Below are 24,455 nucleotides of genomic sequence, written 5' to 3'. Positions count from 1 at the left end.
AGTCAGCACGGTGGATATTAGGAATGTTCTGGAAGCCATTTTGCACTGGGACGGCCAGCAGTAACTCACACAGGAATGAATCCATGCCACATACATGCATCCCACCGAACCCAAACTCAGTTCACCTTTAGCTGAATCCCAAAAATGCCCACGCCCACTCCAGTGCCATTTTACCTAAAGAGATGGAGGGAAGGTCAGTGTGGAAAGAAACAGAGGTTTTAGCCAATTTTGTCTAAAATATTTTATTTTGCAAATTTTACAAAAGCGTACGACCACATGAATACATTGCTAGTGTAACCGAAAGTGGGTTCTAGCTGCTGATCGCTCAAAAGCCAGTAAAGAGGCAAGGTTGGTGGAAAGGAAAGTTTGCTTTATTTTGGATGCTTGCAACCAGCGGGAAGGGCAGGTGCCTGCCCAAAGGCCAACTCCGCCCCCCCACCCCAGCCCCCCACCGACAATTGGTGGGCAAGAGCTTTTATAGGCAGAAGGAGGGGGCTACCTGCAGAAACAGCCCAGTCAGCTCTGACGGTCATCTTGAAATTAATCATGAGGTGGTTTGCTCAGCGTCATCTTGATTGTTTTACGTACAGTTAATCTTCAGTTCCAGGGTCGGTTTGTTTCCATTTCCTTGAGGCCAATTTTCGCAATTGTGGCAGCTTATGTCACAGCTACAGTCTGGTCATCATGTAGTTGACTTCTTCCACCTGGTGGGTTTCAGTATCTACAAGACAGCTCACAGGATGTGGCTCAGAATATTATCTATAGCCCTTGAGGAGGAACTAAAGGTCCTTGACTTTGCTTAATGACTAAACTATTATTATTTGGCCTCCTTTGACTGTTTTCCTTTGTTTCTGCATTTTCTCATTCCTCTGATTAAACTTATTCTCTGGCTAAAGTTTTTCCGCAGACAAAAGGCAGTCTGAGGACATGCGGGGCATAGACCATAGGGTCCTGCTCCATTTCACTAAGACCCTTCCAGAGCCTCAGAAGGGCTGTTGAAGTGTCTCTTGCTGTGGAATGAATCACCACAGAACATGGTGACTTAGAATAAGAGTAATCATTTCATCGTCTCACACGATTCTGGAGGCTGAGTGGGCTCAGCCAGGTGGCTCTCTCACTCGGGGTCCCTGGGAGGCCGAGTTCAGACGGCGGCTGGGTCTGGGACCATCTCCAAGGGCTCCTCGCTCGCGTGCCTCAGGGTGGATGCTGCCTGTCGCTGGGACCTCAGGTGGCATGTGGGCTGGAGCACCTGTGGCCTCTCCGTGGATCCTGGGCTTTCTGGAAGTGTAGCAGCTGGGTTCCTGTCTCCTTTATGACCAAGCCTGGGAAGTCACAAGCATCACCCCCACCATAATCACAGGCTTGCTCAGACCTCCGGGGAGGACACACAGACCCCGCCTTTCAGTGGGAGGAGTGGGACCTCACACTGTGGGAAGATCATGCGTGATGGGCGGTCCTGTTGCTGCCATCGTGGAAAACACCGTCTGCCACGGGGCCCGTGGAAGGGAGGAGCCCTGCAGCTTAAGCTTTAGTCATTTCTCTGTACCTCTCGATCTATTCGCTTGTGTTCCCTAATTCAGCCTTTTCTATAGCTTCTCAACAGTGCTCCCCTAAAAACTCTTCCTTCTCCTACCTTAACACAGATCAAATCCTTGGAGTTCGCCCAAGCAGCTTCAAGCACATCAGCTTCCACTGAAGGTCAAGCCAGAGATTCGTCCTTCCCCCACCACCCCTGCTAGTGGTGTCAAAACACTCCAACATCACTGTGTCTTTGCTAGGGAAAGGGACTTGTTTATTCTGGGTGGCCCCCTCACCCAATAAGCTCCAATCTGTCGTTGTACTCAGAAAGGGCAGCTTTTTTTAAGTGGGAGGATATCCTCCCCATTATGTTCAATCAGGGCTATAACAACACAAAGTTGCTTGGGGGTCCAAACTGTTGCAATCTTTAATTGTCAGAGTCACGCAATCCTTCTTCCACAAAGCATACAGAAGTGTGCTTTTTGCACAGTGGCGTCAGGGTCGGAATGGATTTCTCGAATTAGCCCCATATTCTGTCTCAAACCAGTAGTCCCTCCCACCTGACGTCATGGTGTTGGGTAGACCTCTGTTGTGTAAGGGCCTTTTTCCCTTAACTGTACATTTTCTCTCAGGAAGTCTGGGTGGTTTCCCACAAATCGTTCACCCCTTTATATCCCTGTGCTTCAACAGGCATTAGGGTATCAGCGTCCTAGTATTTTTCTCCCAGGCAGCTCCTCTGTACCCAGGTCAGTGAGGGCAGGTGGAGGGTTCTCCCAGCTTCGTAGCAGTGTTCAACCCAGACAGAGCATCCGTCGGGGGACACCTGAACTCTGTTCATCAGCACTGTCTGAGCTCCCTTTCTACTCAACCAAAACGTCACTCTACAAAGATAAAGACGGAAAATGCTCCTTGACCGTAGCGGCAAGGGGGTCAGCAGCATGGAGGGAGGGGAAGACAGGCCACAGCTGCAAAGCACCCGCTGATAGATGGTGGGGGGGGGCAGGGAAGGGGGCACAGGAGGCAAGCGCCAGAGGGAGGAGAGCCCTGGTCCAGCAGTGGGAAGCTTGCTGTCCCCCAGGCAGGAAGCTGAGGGAGTTTCCTTCAGGGTCTGTTTCCTCCCCAGAGTGGAAGGTGTGTTCATCTTCATCTTCAGAGCATGGCCGGGGGCGGGTTGGGATACTGGAGATGGAGGAAGTAGGGCAGTCTAGAGCCAGCGCCTGAGGAGATTCACAGAGGGATGGAGCGGAACACAAGGGGCTGGTTGCCCAGAGGTGCGGTCTGGACCCTGGAGCCTGGCGGCCCCTCCAGCCTCTCAGGAGGCTGAGCTGGGACCTGGTTTGATTGAGTTCTCATGGGCGCCCTATCCCAGTGGACAGGCCAGTTATTTGGCTTCCAGCACCTTCACCCCTGCTGGAAACATCGCCCGTCTCTGATGGTTGGAGGGACACTGGCCCCGCCTGGCTATGTATTGAATGCCTGGGCTGCTCTGGCTAAATCCGAGTGCAGAGAGTGGCGGGAGCTCAGAGGAGAGAGCGACAGTGAACTTGGCTTTGTATGCTGCGCCGGAGTGACAATGATGAGTGACAGTGATTCCGCTTGCTAATGACTGTGTTTTAAGAATATCATATTTGGCTCTGTCATCAAGACTTCATTTCACCTGCCTGGCGCTTGGAGGCACCTGAGTTTGCAACCCCTGGCTGGACCAAAAGAAGCAGGTGAGGAGCTTTGGGGGAGGAGAGATAAAGGTGGAAAATGAGGGGCTTCCCTGGTGGCGCAGTGGTTAAGAATCCACCTGCCAATGCAGAGGACACGGGTTCGAGCCCTGGTCTGGGAAGATCCCACATGCCGCGGAGCAGCTAAGCTTGTGCACCGCAACTACTGAGCCTGCGCTCTAGAGCCCACGAGCCACAACTACTGAGCCCGTGTGCCACAACTACTGAAGCCCGTGAGCCACAACTACTGAGCCCGCGTGCCACAACTACTGAAGCCCACACACCTAGAGCCCATGCTCCGCAACAAGAGAAGCCACCGCAATGAGAAGACTGCGCACCGCAAGGAAGAGTAGCCCCTGCTCGCTGCAACTAGAGAAAGCCCTCGCGCAGCAACGAAGACCCAACGCAGCCAAAAATAAATTTATTTTAAAAAAGTGGAAAATCAGATGACTGGGGGCTGGGGGGAGAGGGTTGATTGCTTATTAAATATGCAATTAGTATTGTGGATTTTAACGTAAAGAGCATGACGTGCCACTGAAGACAGAGTGCACCACAGACTCAGGGAGCTCCAGGCTCCTTGAGAAAGAAAAGGCTGCCCTTTGTGGAGAAGAGGAGGTTTTCTTTTTCTAGGGTCATTTGACGTCCTTGGCAACAGAAAGTAATCCCCTGGATTTTCCAAAACCCTTTTCTGAATCATTCCCACCTGGTTTCCTGAGTCCCCTGAGAGTGGCCAAAGGGAAAAAGGTATCTGCTAAGTTGAGATTCCAGTTCAATGAGTTGGATGGATATAGTTCTAAAAGGCTACATAGGCAAGGGTTAGCTAACCTATACCTCACTGCAAGCCTCCTGCTGGGTTCTGTACCTCAGTTCCTTTCAGAATCCTCCCCCGTCGCCCAAGGAGTGATGGATCATTATAAACATTGTTCAGTCTTATTTGACCTACTTCACAAAACCAAGTTCCATCATCTGAATAACTATGGAAGCTAAAGGGTTACTGCATTTGGTTCTTCAAGACGCCTTTCCACCTACCCAGGCCAAAATTAGCAGTAATCCCATGGAAAGTCCTGGGGGGTCCTTCTTTGGAAATTACTGCTTGTCAGACACTGCAGGAGAAACACTCTGCCTGAAACAAAGAGCTGCCGACCGCCACGCCTTCGTCGGGAAGGAATCACAGGGTTCAGACGTGGGCGGGAAATTCACTAAGAACCTGCTGATAAGCAAGGAAAAGCCAGTGGAAAAGCGAAGTAAGGTAAAGACATTATTACCTCAGGGGCAATTTTTTACTTCCAACTACCGTATTTTGCAGGCTTGCCCACTCTGTGCCGGGCACAAACACCATGATGAATGAGGTACAGTAAAACTCCATATCATGCTATATAACCAGCAGCTTTGTCTCCATTATTATTACCATCTTATATATCAGGAAATTGGAACTCACCTGCCCAAAGTTATGCCAATGGAAAGGATCCCAAGTATCTGAGTCCCAAGTGACTGCTTTTAACTACTGCCTTGCAGATTTCTTCTGGGGAGAAGGAATAGCAGCGACAACAACAAAAGTATTAGCTACACTTGATTGGAAAATGGCTGCGTACGAGGCCCTGTCCTTAGCACTTTACATAGATTATTTCATTTACTCCTCCTCCTGACCCCAAGGGGGAGCTACTGTTGTCATCATTCACATTTTACTGATGTGAGAAAGGAGGAGAGGTTCCGTAACTGGCCAAGCGCCACACAATTATGAGGCCGGATGGGGCAGGGATTGACGGGGCATCCAATGCCAGGGCCAGGCCCTTCAGCTTCCTATCATTGCCATAGTCATCAACTGCAGCACTCAGAATGAGCATTTATTGAGCACCTACTGCATTTGCAGAACTATTATCACCCTGGAAGCCCCAACAATGAGGCAAAGCCAAGCACTGGTAGAAAGAGCAAAATTCAAACCAGAGTCCAGAGCCTGAAGTGTGCTGCCTGGACGGGCATGAGAGGGGTGCTTATCCTTGGACCGCTGTCCAGGGGCTATCTGCCTGGGTTTGCACGTTTCCGTGTCTTGTATTGAGCTTGCCGCTTAATTGTGCAGCGTTCCGCTTGCTTTCTGTTTTTAGGATGAACATCACCAAGCAGAGGTTAAGCTCCAGGACACACACTGCACATTGTATTTCCATTGTATGTCCCCAAACCTGCAGAGGGTGTGTTGGTGCTCAAGTAGATGAAATTGAGTGAAACCTTCCCTTTTTGGTCTCTTTATTGATTGTTCATCCATAAATGCCTTTAAGGGCATCAGCTTTCGATGCAGTCAACAACAGGCAAAGAATCAGGACATCCTACGCTTTCTTCTCCTAAGAAAACTTCTTTGCGAGCCTGATTCTGCAGAGGCTTGCTCCTCTGTAGAGATGGGCAAACTGTAGGAGATAAAGTGGATTATGTTACATGCTTAATGTGGAAAGTGGGCTTCATGCAAGAGCTTGGAGTTTCCAGCAACACTGAAACTGCCTCCCCTTGGGCGATCCCAGCGCCTCAAAGCAATAGCTCTGACGCAGTTAAGACTTCACTAACCCACAGAAGCGCAACCTTTATTTTCAGCCGTGCCTTTGAAGCGCTAGGCTTGGCGGAGAACTTAGGAGCCAGTTAAATAGAAGCGGTTACCGATAGCGGCCGGCAGGGGGCAGCAGACCCCAGCCTTTTCTGCCGCGGAGGTTGAGCGCCCGCGCCCCCAGGAGGGAGTCCCCCGTCACCAAACCTGTCGCAGGTTTTTATCCTCAGTGACTCCACCGGCAGATGGGTTCATTCTCTTCTGAGGCTGCAGACTCGGGCTGCAAGGGAGTGAAGAATTCCAAGGCAGGGATGGGAGCTGGTGAGGGCACGTGGCCAATTCCCGTGGATGATTTATGCCTCGTATAGGAAAACTGGAGATGCTGGCCAAGGCGGCAGCTGCATGCATTCCGGCGGAGTCACCGGGCGGCGGCGGCCTCGCGGCCAGGGCCCGGGCGGCGGGAGCCAGGACCCGTCCGGGGGAAGGATGTGCAGGCGGGGTGCAAAGGTAGGGAACCCCTCCGCTTCGATGCTGGGCTGGGGGGTTTTCTGGCGCGTGGCCCGCCCGGTCCTGGGGTTTGGGGGTGGCGCGGTTGACAATGTGTGTGGAAGAGGAGGGATGGAATTTTCACGAGTGGAATTTTCACTTTGCACGAGTGGTGATGCTTAACCCTGGTGCTCCAGACACTGAACCTCGAATTTCGAAACTGGCCGGGGTAGGAGATGTTTCGGAGGAGGGCAGGCCCCTGCGTTTCCCTGTTTTAACATCTTTTTGCTGAGGGCATGTGAAGAGACTGGGACAGGCTAGGTTAAGAAGAGATGGTCAAAGAGCGTCTAATACCTGTATTTCTGAGCAGAGAAATTCGGAGCCCAAAAAAGCCAACATAATCGGTTCTGCGCCCTTAACATGCTCAATGTGGCTTTGTCATCTTCCTTCTACAGATTTACCTTGTTTTATGCCGTAGCTGTGTTCCTAGAAAGCCATGCAAAACAATTTATTTTTTTTATTGACTCGGATTTAAAAGACAAGAAGTAGCTTGTTGTAGGGTATATTGATCCTAGGTAAAAAGGGGATTTATATGCTCTTAACTAGGAGTGTTCATGTGCTCTGTGTATGCTTCATGCTATGTAGAACTACAGGTGAGATGACCTTTTCACTGATTTTCAGAATTGTGGGCTGCTTACTTCATAGTCATGGGTGGGGGGGGGGGGTGACTTCCTATTTTTCTCTGCAGTTCTCTCTTTCCTTATTTGCAGAATAAGGAATAAAGCAGAAACCTTTTTGTTTAGATCAGTTTGACATTTATCCTCCACTCTTCTGAAGTTTAGGCTTTGATAAATTCATATGAGTACAGTAAAATTAGTATTCTAAAACTAGCTAATGTGCTTAATAATCAAAAAAAATTCCAGTTTCTAAAAATTCTATTCCATTTAGTAGTTTGACCCATATGACATATATGTGTATGTGTGTGTAAGCAGATAGCTACCTTTGTAAGAAAAAGGTGTATTATACATGGTACTGAGTTTATATTTTTACTGCCCATCACTAAGACCTCTTTTAACTTAAAAAAGTGGATTATATAGATCTGTGAAATAAGCAACAAGAACAAAAACAGTGTATGCTTTTGTGGTTACATAAACAAAAAACTGAAAGTAACAATTCATGCTGCTGGTCCAGCATTAAGTTGTTGTCAGCGATTGTCATAGTCAGTTATAAGTGCTGATAAATGGAGAAGACCGGAACTGAATTCCCTGGAGATCGGACCTTGGAAATTGCTCTTTTGAATAGATTACTGGTAGTTCGTCTTTCCTACAAAGGTAGAACACAAGTATACAAAACCAGATTTAGGAAAGTGGACACTTAATCAGTCACAGCACCCTACTCTTAAAGGTGATCAACAAATGATTTCAATGACTCTTGTGCTGGCCTGGTCATCACTCACTCGACAGTCCTCCAGATTTCTGCAGCCAGCACCCATGTTCCCAGACCCAGCATCGCCTGGTGCTGTAGGACTTCCCGTGTCCCTCAGCAACATCCCAGGAAAATGGGACACTTTAGAAAGGACCCTACAGTATCCTCTAGGTGTGGTCCAGAGAACTAAGAGCCCTGTGGGTCCATTATTATGCATCCCTTGATCAGGATGCCTTATTTCTATTAATTCTGCAAACAGTCATTTGTTAAAAGACCCTTCATTTTAAACTAGTAGCTCAGCTGTCCTGTGTGTAAACTGCCCTGAAGCTGGCTCTCCCCCTCCTCACCTGTGTAACTGACCACACAGTTCATCATATTGTGTTAATTTAAGAAATGGAACTATATGGAAAATGGCAGATTGAACAAATACTGAAGCAATTTACCAACTTTCCCACAACCTGGAATTAACAATTGAACATTTCATCATTTTAACATTATTCTTAAAAAAAAAAAAAAAGATGAAATCCTCTCTATTCTCCCCAACCCATAACCCAAGCCCGCACAGCACTATCATAACTTAGTAAGTACCCCTCCCATCAATTTTGGCATTCTAAAATTCTTTTGACTTAATTTAGCTTTTTAAATTAACCTCTGCACGTAGTTTAGAGAGTCAAAAAGTTCTGTGAAGTGCCTGCATTTCCCTCCCCAGAGGCCACCACTCTGAACTCCTTAAAGTGATCTATTGTTATTTACCTTCAAGTCTCTAAATAACATTCTGGTCCTGGTACTTCTTGATTTTATTCAGTTTTAGTCGTTATCTATTGACTTCCCACTCTGGAATATTAGGATTTAATTCTCTTTAGTGCACCCGTCAACATCACATCACACACACACACACACACACACACACATCCTTTTCCTTTAGTTATGTAAATATTCAATGTTCATATTTTTAATGAGTATGAAATGCTATTTATAACTGAGTCATGTAGTATACTTCTACATTTTCCCCTAGAATTAATCATTGCCATTTTTGAAAGCATTTTATCTACTTTCACAAATTCCACTCCAAACTCTCTACCAGTTTTGCAAATCTTTTGTGTATGTCCAAATCCATTAGGCAGTCTAGCAATTTTCTTAGCGATCTCTCCTCTGGGACCTTCTACCCTGCTCCAACCTGGGCTGGGTGGATGTGCGACAGGCCTGCTGCACAGTTGTCATGTGATCTCCATCTACTGTCATCCAGCGGGTCCCTCTGCCTCTTTGATATTTGATCCCCTGTTTCTTGAGTCCCACATCTTCCTCTTTTTAAAAAACGTATTACTTCCTCATTTTGCTGGAGCAAATCTTCCGGTATCATCCTTAGAAAAGATACATGGAACTTTTTAAAAATTGAGGTTAAATTCACATAACAAAATTAATCATCTTAAAGTGAACAATTCGTAATCATTTAGTACATTCCTAATGTTGTATAGCCACCCCCTCTATCTAGTTTCAAGACATTTTCATCACCCCCAAATCAAATACCATACCTATTTAGCAGTTACTTCCCATTTTCCCCTCCTCCAGCCTGGGGCAACCACTCAGCACAAAGTTTGCCAGGTTCAACCATGTAGTAGCCTGTATCAGTACTTCATTCCTTTTTATGACTGAATAATATTCCATTGTGTTTATAGGCCACAATGTTTATTCATTTATCCACTAATGAACACTGGGGTTACTTCCATATTTTGACTACTGTTAACAGTGCTGCTATGAACATTTGTGTACAAGTATTTGTTTGAGTACCTGTTGTCAATTCTTTAGGGAACATATCTAAGAGTGGAATTGCTGAGACATATGGTATTTCTTTTTTTTTTTTTTAATTAATTTATTTATTTTTATTTTCTGGCCGTGTTGGGTCTTCGTTGCTACGTGTGGGCTTTCTCTAGTTGCGGCGAGCGGGGGCTACTCTTTGTTGTGGTGCACGGGCTTCTCATGGCGGTGGCTTCTCTTGTTGTGGAGCACGGGCTCTAGGCGCGTGGGCTTCAGTAGTTGTGGCACCCGGGCTCAGTAGTTGTGGCACAGGGGCTTAGTTGCTCCGCGGCATGTGGAATCTTCCTGGACCAGGGCTCGAACCCGCGTCCCCTGCATTGGCAGGCAGATTCTTAACCACTGCGCCACCAGGGAAGCCCAAGACATATGGTAAATCTATATTTAACATCTTGAGGAACTGACAGCTGTTTTCTGTGGCAGTTGAGCCATTTTACATTCCAACCGGCAATGAACAATAGTTCCAATTTCTCCATATCCTTACTAACGCTTTTTATTTTCCATTTTATTAAAGTATAGATATCTTAATGGGTGTGAAGTAGTATTTCATTGCGGTTTTGATTTGCATTTCTTTCATGACTAATGATGTAGAGCATCATTTCATGTACTTGTGAGTCATTTGTATATCTTTTTTGGAGAAATGTCTATTCAAATTCTGTGCCCATTTTTAAAATTAGGTTGTTTGTCTTTCTGTTGTTGAGATGTAAAAGCTCTTCATATATTCTGGATACTAGACCTTTATCAGATATATGATTTGCAAATATTTTCTCCTATTCTGTGAGTTGCTTTTTACTGTTGATTATGTCCTTTGATGCATGACAGTTTTTAATGTTGAATAAGTCCAATTTATCTATTTTTCTTTTGTTGCTTTTTCTTTTAGTGTCATATCTAAGAATTCTTTGTCAAATTCAAGGTCATGAAGATTTACCCTTATGTTGTCTTCTAAAAGGTTTATGGCTTTAGGTCTTCTATTTAGCTTGTTTGTACACTTCGAGTTAATTTTTGTGTATTGGGTGAGGTAGGAGTCCAACTTCATCTTTTTGCATGTGGATATCCACCTGCCCCAGCACCATTTGTTGAAGAGACTGTTTTTCCTAACTGAATGGACTTGGCTCCCTCATTGAAAATCAGTTGACCCAAATAAATCTTTTAATATCTTCCATGTCTGAAAATGTCTTAACTCTACCTTTACACCTAATTGACAGTTTGGCTGGGTAAAACATTCATTTTTCCCCAGAATTGTTTTCTAGTTCCCAGTGTTGCTGTTGAGATATTTGGTATCATTCTCATTCTTTATGCTTCCCACGTAGCCTGTGTTTTCTCTCTGGTAATTTGTAGAATATTTTCTTTATCCCCAGTATTTGAATACTTTGTTAAGATGTCCATTCACGTGGGTTTGTGTTTCGAGTGGGCCGTTTCAACATACAAAGCCATGTCCTTCAGTTCTGAGAATTTTTCATTGTCTTCGTTATACACACACATATACGAATATTATTTTACTTTTAAATTGTTAGTAATATATAACACTGAAATGTTGTGATGTATGTATATATATATATGAACAATTTATATATGTGTACATATTTTATGTATATATATATACACATATTTTGACATTTTTCCCCAGAAAATAAGGATATTCTTTTATATAACCATAATACCCTTTCAACATACTTTTGAAAACTAAAAGTAATTCCCTATTACTTAATACCCTGTCTATATTCTGATGTCCATAATTGTCCTCAAAATGATTTCTACAGTTGTTCCTAATTTTTAGAGCCAATCAATGATCGCATATTATATTAGATTGTTGTGTTTCTTAATATACACACACATGTACTTTTTCTTATTATTATTTAAATTTGATTTTCCTGATTAGCAGAGACTTGACATTATTTTTATTTATTTACTTATTTTTTGGCAGCGTTGGGTCTTTGTTGCCACGCGGTGGCTTTCTGTAGTTGTGGCAGGCGGGCTTCTCATTGCAGTGGCTTCTCTTGTTGCAGAGCATGGGCTCTAGGCACACGGGCTTCAGTAGTTGCAGCACGCAGGCTCAGTAGTTGTGGCTCGCGGGCTCTAGAGCGCAGGCTCAGTAGTTGTGGCGCATGGTCTTAGTTGCTCCGCGGCGTGTGGGATCTTCCTGGACCAGGGCTCAAACCCATGTCCCCTGCATTGGCAAGTGGATTCTTAACCACTGCACCACCAGGGAAGCCCTTGACATTATATCTGCTAGATTTCTTCTTAATAGTCTGTTGCAAACTTTTATATTCTGACTGGTTTGTAAAAATATTACCTATACCTCCCAACGTTGTTCCACTTCCAAGTCATTGATAAAAGCACTGAGTAGAGCTGAGCCAATGCCGGGGCCTTGTGACATGCCCCTAGAAACCAGTCTTAGAGTGGAAAGTGATCTATCCATCCAGAATTTTCAGATACAGAAACTTAACATGCTATAATTTCACTTCATGTTTCTGTTTTTGCATAAGGCCAGCATGAGCACCTTTGTGAAATGTCTTATTGGGAAACAGATATGCATTGTACCTGTAGCAGGCGTCTCGTTTACCTGCTAAATCCTCAGACTGAGATTGGAAATAATGGCTACCGTTTATTGTGTGGCTGCAAGGCACCGTGTATTTCATGTAATATCTCTAGTGCTCACAACGCCCACTAAAATAGAACGTTATTACCACAATTTTAGAGGTGAGTAGAATGAAGCTCAGAGAGGTGAAGGAGCTAGTTTAGGTTACAGTTTTATCTGATTCCAAAAACCATTCTCCCTCTGCTGCTGCCCAATGCTCATCGTGAGTAGCTTGCCCTGACTTTTTCTGAGCAATCACCCGTTGCCTTCTAAATCCTCAGTAAGGCATTTAGCAGCCTAATTCTTAATGCCATCATCATTAATAAACTGAATAATCAGAATTAATTAGTGAATGGTTTCTACCTATCACCCCTTAGGGAAACTTTCTCCTGAAATCTACATAGGCACCAGCTTCAGCCCTTGATTTGAAATAATCGTCAATAAGAAAGAATGCAGAATCCTTAATAGTAGAGGTTCTAGGTTGTTGGGGTTTTTTTAAATTGTAAACAAAAGATTTTAATTGTCTTCCCAGCCAACACACACACACACATGAAAATCGTGGAGGCAAGGGAGAACCAACTATTACTTTTATGCATAGTTATCTGAGAGTAAAAAAAATAAAACAAAAAAAAACCACATTAGGTATGAGTCTCTTTCATACTTTTCTTCACCTTTCACACTTTCTTCCCCTTTCAAGAAAATACAAAAATCGTTTTGTATAAGGAACACTGGCCAATAGGCTGAAATCTGTACCCTCATCTAGATACCTCACTTGAGGGATGTCAAGGCCTATTTCCCAGCTCCCAAACCATCTCTGTACCTTTGGTGTCTTCCCATGGGATGTCACCCAAGAAAGCCATAGAAGCTCTTCCTTGACCCCTCTGGGACTTCACTGGTTAGGACAGCTCTCTTCCTTGGTTCAGTCATGTAAGGAAAGAATTGATTACGTTGGAATAAGTAAACATGCCAACTTCCAACTTAAAAAAAAAAAAAATTAATTAATCTTGGGAAATTTTGCCTTTTGAAAGCAATATTTATATTTACATTATAAATATTGGGTTGGCCAAAAAGTTCATTTGGCTAATGAATACATCGTTCAATGAAGTTCTTGGTGAAAACAAAAAAATGTGCCCTTTGTTTTTACTTGAAACCGAATGAACTTTTTGACCAACCCAATACTTTACATTAGAAATCAAAAGTCATTAGGAGGGCTTCCCTGGTGGCGCAGTGGTTGAGAGTCTGCCTGCCAGTGCGGGGGACACGGGTTCGAGCCCTGGTCTGGGAAGATCCCACGTGCCGCGGAGCGGCTGGGCCCGTGAGCCACAACTACTGAGCCTGTGCGTCTGGAGCCTGTGCTCCGCAACAAGAGAGGCCGCGACAGTGAGAGGCCCGCGCACGGCGATGAAGAGTGGCCCCCGCTTGCCGCAACTAGAGAAAGCCCTCGCACAGAAAGGAAGACCCAACACAGCCCTAAATAAATAAATAAATAAATAAATAAAAGTCATTAGGAAAGTAAAGACTTTCATGCAAGGCAATAAAATATTGGTTATGTTTTCACGTAATCATGCAACAAATGTGTATGGATTGTGTACCAATGTCTTGGGCCTTGGGATGAAACAAAAATGATAAATAGGCAAACATGGTCATTGCCCACCCCAAGCTTACAGGTAGGTGAGGGATACAGATGAAGACAGAGGCAGTTACACGCCTCTGTGATAAAGCCCATGATGGGGGAGCATGGGGTGTTACAGGCGTCCACAGGAGGTATTGAACCCAGAATTGGTGGAGGGTAGGGTGGCCGGGAGAGACTTCCAGAGCCGTTTCTAGATTCCAGCTCTCTTGCTGAGATCTGATCAAGGAAGAACGGTAGAGATGGTGGATTGAGGGCATGAGGATGGAAGAAATCATCTTCTAGGCAGAGGAATGGGAACCCAACCAGAGCTCCTTAAGGGCCATCATTGGAGTTGGGTGTTGCGGGTATGAGGGAAGCTGGGCTGAGCAGTGGGTCTCATGACTGAGAGAATCTGGGTACTCTGGGTTGAATGTCTGAAACCTGCCACCAAGGATTTTGGTAGCAATTCTATTAGAAAAGCCATGAAATTATATCATTGAAATGGACCAAGCTTGTAGCCATTTAGCTAACTGCTGTGTAATCAGCTCTTGAAGTTGAAAAAGGACATCAACCTAAAAAGTTAGTTCGCTGGGTAGGTGTCGACCCTAACTTTTCTTTCCCTTTGCTCCTTTGTTTGGTTTTGGGATCTAATCTGTCTCTGCTTATTTGTCATGTTGTATTAGTACGCATCACTTTGCCCCCAGCCAATTAAAAGAGGATTTCTGAGGAGTGGACCCAGAGGCCACCCCATCCTTACGAAATCCTTTTTTCCCAGTTGTGATTTATTTCCTCAGCTTCCAGCTCTCCTTCTGATATGCCTCTTCTCTGCAGCAAAACTGAAAGACATTTTCATTAGAATTAGAAGGTGCAGCAAATTATACCAGTTTGCTTTCCCTTTTCCTGTTTCTTTATAAAATCTCCCGTTTGCTTTCTTGGAAGCCATTTATGAGCGATCGCTTTGTTCTGCTCCCCTAACACCCTTGCTTGTTTGTTCTATCATTCTTTTATCATCATAGCTTGAGCTGTTCCTCATGTGGATTGCTTATTGAGATATCATTTACACTGCTTTTGTGTTCACTGGACTCCTTTTCCACGTGGCTTTTTAACAGTAGTTCTGTCAAGATTTTCTTCTTATGTGTGCTCAATACAGGCTTCTGTTTCTTTGTAGATTTTGGTTATACAACCTCTATTTTAGCACGTCTCCCCCCTCTGCCCCCCCGCCGTGTTATTAAAGGCAAGGCCTTGGTCATAAAGAAAAGAGACTTTAGAATACAATTGACAATGATTTGGCTTCCCCCCATTTCAGTAAGAGAATTGAGGGCAGCAAATTCTCTGAAGATACATAGAAGATACCACTGGAGAACTGCTGCTATACTCCTGATTAAAGAGATTGGAGGCATTACTGCCATAAACTATTTGCTATTGACCACTTTGCCTGTTTGGGTCAATATAACTATCAATATGTTGGGAATGTCAGAATTTTCTGTGACCTTAAATATGCATTTGAGCAACTATTAAAACTATATGTAATCTATCAGATGTCTCACAAATGAATTTCCCAAAGCAAAGGAAGAATTTTATTTGACTGGTCTATGTTCAAACCATGTCTTACTTTGTAAAACCTACAGATCAAAGATTTCTTATACCTGGGTCAACATACCAATATCCAGGGGGAAGGTAACAATATTTATCAGTATTTCTAATATATGAATGTTATAGATCAAATAACAGGACGTTTTAATTTTTTGTTCATGTCTTTAACAAAACCACTTCCCCTTTCATCACCAATTTTTTTTTCTAGTCAATAAGAGAGAGGAATCTATGTCACGTGTTAAAACTACCTCAAAGGTTCATTTACCTTCTTCTTAGGAATCTAGACATCTTAAAATTTCATATTATTCCCAGTTTTTTACCTTAATGTGTAGGATAGTTATTGCCTAATAGTTATGGGATAAATAAGTACAGCTTTATTTTTGTTTGCCGGATTGTGAAAATGATGAGTTAAATCTAAGAGATACTTTTACAATTGCTTCTAATGATGGTCTTCTGGCCAAGTACATTATTATTAAGTGGTACCTTAATTTCAGGAAGAATGTCGATTCACAGATATAGGACTAAGTAAACTGGAAAGGCACATTTATGGGTCAATCACAGTCTATTCTATTCGTTAGGAATATAAGTAAAGTTTCCAATTATGCTGTCATTATACCTACAGTGGCATGTCCATAAGCCCTCCATCTTTTGCCCCTTAGTTATTTGTGTATTTTGTTTGAAAGAAATATACTAACAAAATAACATAAAATATTTATTTTTGTAATTTAATGATCTTGGCCAAGTAACTAACAAATAAGCTCATTATAGCTAAAATTATACTGAAAATATCTCTTCACTCACTCATCTCACAAACTGTTACTACAACACATATATTTACCTGGGTTTTTACCCCCTTTCCTTAAAACAAAAGGACCATCTCACCACACAGCAAAACCCTAGGGTAGGTGGAAACAAAACAGCAAGGGAAGATCTAGAAATCAGATTCAAAAGAGCACAAGATAAGCAGTAATTGAAAAAGAACACATATTAAGGTTTCACAAAACATTTTTAAATGCTTTTATTCTAGATATGAAAGGCCAGATTCATTTTGCTTGATTATATTTTGCATACTTTTTGAAGTTTTGCATTTATGAAAAAAATGATTATTTACTATGTGTACAATTTCTTAAAAGCATTCCAACAAACATTTATATTTTAGGGTTTGTTGAAGAACTTTACCAAAGGCCTCTTTTTAAATTTTTTAAAAAAATTTTGAGCCCAAGTTACCATTTTCCAACCATGAAGTACCACACACAGGCAAGTGCACACAAACACATAAACACACAGCCTTAGTGTTATGGGCAGAAAGATTTTTCACCAAAGACCTAATTTTAGATGAGTTCTGCACCAAACTATACCATTTCATTTTTTTTAAGTTAAGAGCAAAATTTCATTTTAAAATGTTTTTTGAAATATGTTCAAGCCTTCTTGGGAATAATCCAACTGTTTTGCCAAGGCCCTTCCTCACCCTTTTTTTTTTTCAAGGTTACAGAAGTACGAAGTGTAGATTCAATTTGTTACATAAAGGATGTACTTTGAGAAGACTGAAATTACTTCTAGTTAGCAAGTTATTTGCCGTGCAGGTAACAATTTATCACAATTTGACAAGATACACTTTTTAAATTTGAGGTTAAGAAGGAATGTAGAAATAGCTCTGGGCAGAAAAGAACGGCTTGCATGGAAGTATATAAGGTGTTGTGATGTGTGATATTTTACTCCACACCCATATTATAAATAAACACAACTGGAAAAAAAAAATCCTCCAAACACTTGCTGTGCTAAAACTAAAGCGTGTGTGCTATATTAAGAAAAGAGGGATATATGTTTGCATTTGTAGGGATGGGCTGGTGGTTTTCATGACAAAATGCTTTCCTTGTCCACCCCCAAAAAAAAGACTACAAACTTTGTCATAGTGATTGTGTAGTTTGTAATTTGAAGTTCAGAGTTCAGATTATATGTAGTTAGAGAAGTACAGTAAATTTTCATTTATAAACATTCTAGATTATGCATAGGTAGTTTGCTCTCTTTGGTAATCATTTATAAAATCTGGCTAACCTCTCTTTTCCCTCGCAACACTTACTGAGGCTTCTCTTCTTCCAAAGACCTCCTTAAATTTCCCATCAGTGTTTACAGAATAGTAACTAATTTTGAAGATAGGTCAATCTTTTAGGAGAAAGGAGCATAGGTATTTGAAGGTAAATGCGTGCCATTTTGGTAATCTGCTATTTTGAATGGTGACATCACCAGGCCGTGCCATCCACGGAACCCTGCCCAGGTGCTGGTCTCCTCCCAGTTTGTTTACCTCAGACTATTCTAGAAACAAGTTAGGCTATGACTCAGGACTAGTGTATTTTGTAACACTTAAAATAATTCACCAGAGTATATAATGATTTTATATTTCTTTGGCAACAAAACAGTGTGGACCATTGTATTTTGAAAATACAGACAAGTTTAGATATTTTTATTATCTGTCTTGCCAAAATCAGTAATCTTCAGGAAGCTTAAATCAATTATTCCTTTTCAGGGAAAAGCAAAGCCCCATCATTTCACTTCCACATATAATAATACCACTTTTGATTGCTGGGTTGAGAATTACCCACATGTAAGATCTGCAATCACCATTCTTTCATTAAACAAACACGCATGGATGTCTTGCTGTGAATCAGGACTGTGCAAGGTGCTAAGCTTGCAAAGGTGAGTGAGGCCATCCTTGTCAGATGCTGGGGAGGGAAACAGAGCCATAGACACATGATTATAATTTAACGTGGAATATGTGACTTTTAGGATGTGCCCAGGGTACCACGTGAACACGGAGAAGCATCAGGTAACTCACGGGGTGACGGGAGGGGCACCAGGGAAGCTTTCCTGAGGTAGGATACCTGAATGGAGTCAGAGAGGAGGAGCCTCAGCAAGGGGGGGGGGGGCGTGTGGCAGGGGGTGGCCGTCACAGCGGAGACACATGCATGGCAACAAAGATGCCTTAAAGAGCCTGCTGCACTCGCGGGAAGTGTGAACGGTTGGCGTATGAAGCGAGGGACAGGAGGAGGCAAGGCAGGACGTTGGAGAAGTTGGCTGGGCGACTCAGGGAGGCTTCGGGGCCGTGTTAATAAACTCGGACTTTATGCTTAGCCAATGGGGAGCCGTCACGGATTTTTCAGCAGAGGACTCACATGGTCAGAGTTGCATTTTAGGCAGATCAATCTGCAGAGGAAGAGAACTGAAGAAAGCAAGACTGAATCCCAGGAGAAGAGTTGTGAGACTCAGCCAGTAGTCGGGCTGAGATGAACGAGACGGTGTTAAGAATGGAGAGGGGAGACAACCTCGGGAATTATAAGCATCAGACGGCCAGAAAGTGATGACGGACTGGGTGTGAGGGATGAGGCGCAAGAGAGGTCAAGGGTGACTGGCAGTGTGGTAGCTCAGGAGACTGGATGGATGGCGAGGCGGCAAGACGGAGAGGAAAGCGGGGACGGAGAGGAAAGCGGGGACGGAGAGGAAAGCGGGGTCTGCTTGGGGTGAGGCGTTCCCTCCACCCGCCGCCCCGACACGCACACACGCACACACAGTGCACCTCTCTCTCACACGCACACACACACACGCACAATGCACCTCTCTCTCACACACACACACACACACACAGTGCACCTCTCTCACACACGCACACACACAGTGCACCTCTCTCTCACACGCACACACACACAGTGCACCTCTCTCACACACGCACACACACAGTGCACCTCTCTCTCACACGCACACACACACACGCACAATGCACCTCTCTCTCTCACACACACACACACACACAGTGCACCTCTCTCACACACGCACACACACAGTGCACCTCTCTCACACACACACACAGTGCACCTCTCTCACACACGCACACACACAGTGCACCTCTCTCTCTCACACACACACACACACACAGTGCACCTCTCTCACACACACACACACACACAGTGCACCTCTCTCACACACACACACACAGTGCACCTCTCTCACACACACACACACACACACACAATGCACCTCTCTCTCACACACACACACACACACAGTGCACCTCTCTCACACACGCACACACACAGTGCACCTCTCTCACACACACACACACACAGTGCACCTCTCTCACACACGCACACACACAGTGCACCTCTCTCTCACACACACACACACAGTGCACCTCTCTCACACACACACACACACAGTGCACCTCTCTCACACACACACACACACACAGTGCACCTCTCTCTCACACACACACACACACACAATGCACCTCTCTCTCACACACACACACACACACACAATGCACCTCTCTCACACACACACGCACACACAATGCACCTCTCTCACACACACACACACACACACACAATGCACCTCTCTCACACACACACACACAAACACACACAATGCACCTCTGTCTCTCACACACACACACACACACACAAACACACACAGTGCACCTCTCTCACACACAAACACACACACACACAATGCACCTCTCTCACACACACACGCACACACAATGCACCTCTCTCTCTCACACTCACACACACACAATGCACCTCTCTCTCTTTCACACACACACACACACAACACACCTCTCTCTCTCTCACACACACACACACACACACTGCACCTCTCTCTCTTTCACACACACACACACACACAACGCACCTCTCTCACACACACACACACACACACACAATGCACCTCTCTCTCACACACACACACACATACACAATGCACCTCTCTCTCTTTCACACACACACACAAACGCACCTCTGTCTCACACACACACACGCACACACAATGCACCTCTCTCTCTCACACTCACACACACATACACAATGCACCTCTCTCTCTTTCACACACACACACAAACGCACCTCTGTCTCACACACACACACGCACACACAACGCACCTCTCTCACACACACACACACACACACAATGCACCTCTCTCACACACACACACACACATACACAATGCACCTCTCTCTCTTTCACACACACACACAAACGCACCTCTGTCTCACACACACACATGCACACACAATGCACCTCTCTCTCACACACACACACACAAAATGCACCTCTCTCTTACACACACACACGTACACCCATTTTTATTATGTAAGTTTCAGGTGTACAGCATTGTAATTTGGCAGCCGTGGGCACTACACAGTGATCACCACCAAAGTCTAGTTACCAGCCATCACCTTACAGTTCACCCCACACAGACTATTTAGATTTAACTTTTTAAAAATTGTTATTGAAGTATAGTTGATTTACAGTGTTGTGTTAGTTCACACACGCTATTGAAATTTCTCTGTCTTGGGCTTCCCTGGCGGCACAGTGGTTAAGAATCCGCCTTCCAATGCAAGGGACACGGGTTCGAGCCCTGGTCCAGGAAGATCCCACAGGCTGTGGAGCAGCGAAGCCCGTGCACCACAGCTACTGAGCCTGCGCTCTAGAGTCCGTGTGCCACAACTACTGAAGCCCACGTGCCACAACTACTGAAGCCCACGTGCCACAACTACTGAAACCCACGTGCCACAACTACTGAAGCCCACGCGCCTAGAGCCCGTGCTCTGTAACAAGAGAAGCCACTGCAATGAGAAGCCCACGCACCGCAACGAAGAGTAGCCCTCACTCGCCGCAACTAGAGAAAGCCCACACGCAGCAACGAAGACCCAGTGCAGCCAAAAATAAATAAATAAGTAAATAAATAAATAAATTTATTAAAAAAAACATTTCTCTGTCTTGCTCTCATAGCACACCGTGCTTCCCCTACAGGAACACCACTGCTCTTCATTCCAATTGCATGTTTAATCGTCTGTCTTCCTCACTCAGCTGGAAGCTCCTTGGAACAGGGATTGTGTTTGCCTTCTTCATTGTTCATGCCCACGTTAGCAGGCTGCCTGGCACATTGTAGGCATCAGTAAATACGTGTTAAAGGGGTGAATGCAGTTTTCAGATCATAATTAAGAGTCAGCCATACATTTTCAGCTAGTTTTCTCTGTGGATTTTTCTCTTTTTTTTGGTTTTTGGTTCTGTTTTGTTTTGAACAACAGCCCTGCTGAAGTTATTGGCTGAAGAGCCAGAGCTGTCACACCAGCGAACCTGGCTTCCGGTCCCTGCCCCACCCTTTGCCAGATTTGTGATATTGGGCAAGGGGCTTACCCCCTCCTGGGTATCGCTTCTCCACGAGTATAGTTAGGAATAGGGACAGGTCTGATCGCTGAGGTCCTGCCAATCCTGATGTTTTACAAGAAAGGAGGACATTTTATATGACTGACCAGAAAGGGAAAAATAGTAGTAATACATTAAATACTTTATTGAGCAGAAAAAAGCCTCAGGAAAACAGAAAGCCCAGACTCTGAGTCTACTTGCCATTAAAACGTCCACTGTTTTCCAACTTTGTTGATGATATGGACTTACTAAATTAAAGAGAAATCAGCTCAAGAGTGATATTTGCTGCATATTTCCATGTGGCATCGCCGCTGTCCTAAGGTCTGATGGTCCCAAGGGTTGATCAGGTTGAGGAATAGGTTAAACGAGACATGCCCGTCTGCGGTGTGCTCAGCGCGTGCCCGCCTTTCCCCAGAGCAGCTCCCTGTGTGCTGCAAACTCTCTTTTGTCGCCAATGTCTCTCTGTCCCCAAGAAGCCCTGCATTTATTCTGCTTCTAAATGGGCTCCCCTTCTTGTAAAGCATCATTATACCCCGTAGAAAAGAATGTGAGCTCAGAGACGTCTTTGTCCGAAAAAACTTTGAAGGCAAATTCCTTGAACTTCTGAGACATTCAGCAGACAGTAGCTCCTTTCCTCGTGGGTGCATGTGTTTAACGCTGGCAGGAACCTTTGACATGTTTTCCCTCAGTTCTGTTTATTGTGACTTCCTAGGGACATTTCCCTGTTGAAAATTTAACTAGAAAAGAAAGTTTGCATTACTCTTGCTGGGTTTTAAGCAAGGATGAGAAACCCGTTTGTTTTACACTGATTGATAATAACCTTCTTTTTTCAAAAATTTATTTTATTGAAGTATAGTTGATTTACAATGTTGCATTAGTTTCAGGTGTACAGCGAAGTTATTCAGTTATACATATATATACATTATTTTTCATATTCTTTTCCATTATAGTTTATCAGGATAGTGAATCTAGTTCCCTGTGCTATGCAGTAGGACCTTGTTTATCCATTCTCTATACAGTAGTTTACATCTGCTAATCCCAAACTCTCAGTCCATCCCTCCCCCACCCACCCCTTAGCAATAACCTTCTTAAGACAACGATGGGTCTCCCTTGCTTACATAAAAATGTGTGCTGAATGACGTGCACAGGTTAAGTTTCTGTGAATTGAAACCTACATGGTAAGTTAAAGGAACTTACCATGCTCTTTTTTGCATTGAAAAGTCTGCTTTATAGAGGGCAGTCTCCTAACTTACCTATTTGCTAATTCTATTTGTTATTACATCAGAATAACTGCTTCTCCCCACGCTGACCCTGATCCAAGCCAAGCTCTTTCTCCATCTGGGCTATTGATATGATCTAACTGGCCCCTCAGTTCCACCCTAGTTCCCAACACAGCAGTCAGGGCGATCCTTTTAAAATGTAAATATGTTTTAAAACTTAACGTCCGCATTCAGAACAGTCCAACAGCTCCCATTGCTCTCCGAGTAGAACCCCAAGTCCCTACCATCACACTCACCTTTCTAAATACGCCAAGCATGCTCCTGCCCCGGGACTCCGTGCTGCCTGGTCCCCGCACCTGGAATCTCCTGCCAGACACACCATGTGGCCGCCGCCCTCTCTCCTTCAAGATCTTCCTCCACTCAGACCTCAGTGTGGCCGAGGGACACCACTCAATTGAAGACCGTGGTCTTGACTCCCACCCTGCACATCTCATTCCCCTTCCCTGCTCTGGTTCCGCCCTTACCACCTTCTGACATTCCCTATATGTACTTATTTATTATGCTATTGTCTTCATCAGTAGAAGGTAGCTGAGTGAAGGCAGAGTTGTTTTCTGTTTTGTTAGCTGCTGTATCCCCAGTGCCTGGTGTGGTGCCCACATACAGTAGGGGCTCTGAAAACTTGTTGAATCAATGAGTGAATGAATAATTGGGTGTTTCTCAGGTGTAATCTAAACAAAGTCAAATTTTTATTTTCTATATAGTTTAAGCCTGTAGAGTAAGGGTAAAGTCTATCAAAGCCTATATTTTTAAACTTGTTTGTAACTAGCTGACAAGGACATTCTTTATAACATAAGGCATCATGATGACAAGGACTAAACTTAGGGAGGCACAGAGGTGGTCAAAAGGGAGCAGGACTGAAGATGTGGTACATATACACAATGGAATATTACTCAGCCACTAAAAAGAATGAAATAATGCCATTTGCAGCAGCATGGATGGAGCTGGAGATTATCACACTTAGTGAAGTAAGTCAGGCAAAGACAAATATCATATAATATCACTCATACATGGAATCTAAAAAAAAAAAGATACAAATGAACTTATTTCCAAAACAGAAACAGGCTCACAGACTTAGAGAATGAAATTATGGTTACTGGGAGGATGGAGGGAGGGATAGATTGGGAGTTTGGGATTGACATGCACCCACTGCTATATTTAAAATACATAACCAACAAGGACCTACTGTGTAGCACAGGGAACTCTACTCACTATTCTGTAATAACCTAAATGGGAAAAGAATTTGAAAAAGAATAGATACATGTATATGTATAACTGAATCACTTTGCTGTACACCTGAAATTAACACAACATTGTTAATTAACTATACTCCAATATAAAATAAAAATTTTTAAAAGGCGGGGTGGGGAGCAGGACTTAAGGCTTAGCCTGAGCTTTTGTTCTCAGATCTGGCCTCAGGAACATGTGCATTGTTGTAAGGATTTGAGATAATATATGTAAACTGCCTGACCCACATTGACGTTTACTGCACAAATGGAATAATCATGAGCTTTCTGTCATTATTTGGAACCATCCTGGAGATTGCCTCCGCTGTCCCAATGACTTAAGACTTCTAAGAAAGCCACCAAACAAGAGGATTTCCTGCTGGAAACCCGTGGCCCACTGCATCCCGTCAGGGCCCCTTTGGAGATTGGGGCAACGCACAGCAGGAAAGCTATGCAACCATACTGCTCTTAAGAATGAAAAATGA

General features: G+C 44.0%; 1 protein-coding gene across 1 annotated transcript in view; it reads left to right on the top strand.

Annotated features, from left to right (window-relative positions):
- The first annotated feature begins 3,663 nt into the window (after positions 1-3,663).
- MAP3K4 (mitogen-activated protein kinase kinase kinase 4) overlaps positions 3,664-24,455 on the top strand; it is a 154,248-nt gene continuing 133,456 nt past the window's right edge. Inside the window, exon 1 of the mRNA XM_082404517.1 lies at positions 3,664-6,267. Within this exon, the coding sequence (XP_082260643.1) occupies positions 6,116-6,267 (152 nt within the window). The 5' untranslated portion in view covers positions 3,664-6,115. The remainder of the gene's footprint in view (positions 6,268-24,455) is intronic.

The sequence above is a fragment of the Balaenoptera borealis genome, assembly GCF_965194805.1.
Source record: "Balaenoptera borealis genome assembly, chromosome: 9".
NCBI classification, from domain to species: Eukaryota; Metazoa; Chordata; class Mammalia; order Artiodactyla; family Balaenopteridae; genus Balaenoptera; species Balaenoptera borealis.
This window is presented reverse-complemented; position numbering and strand designations above follow the sequence as displayed.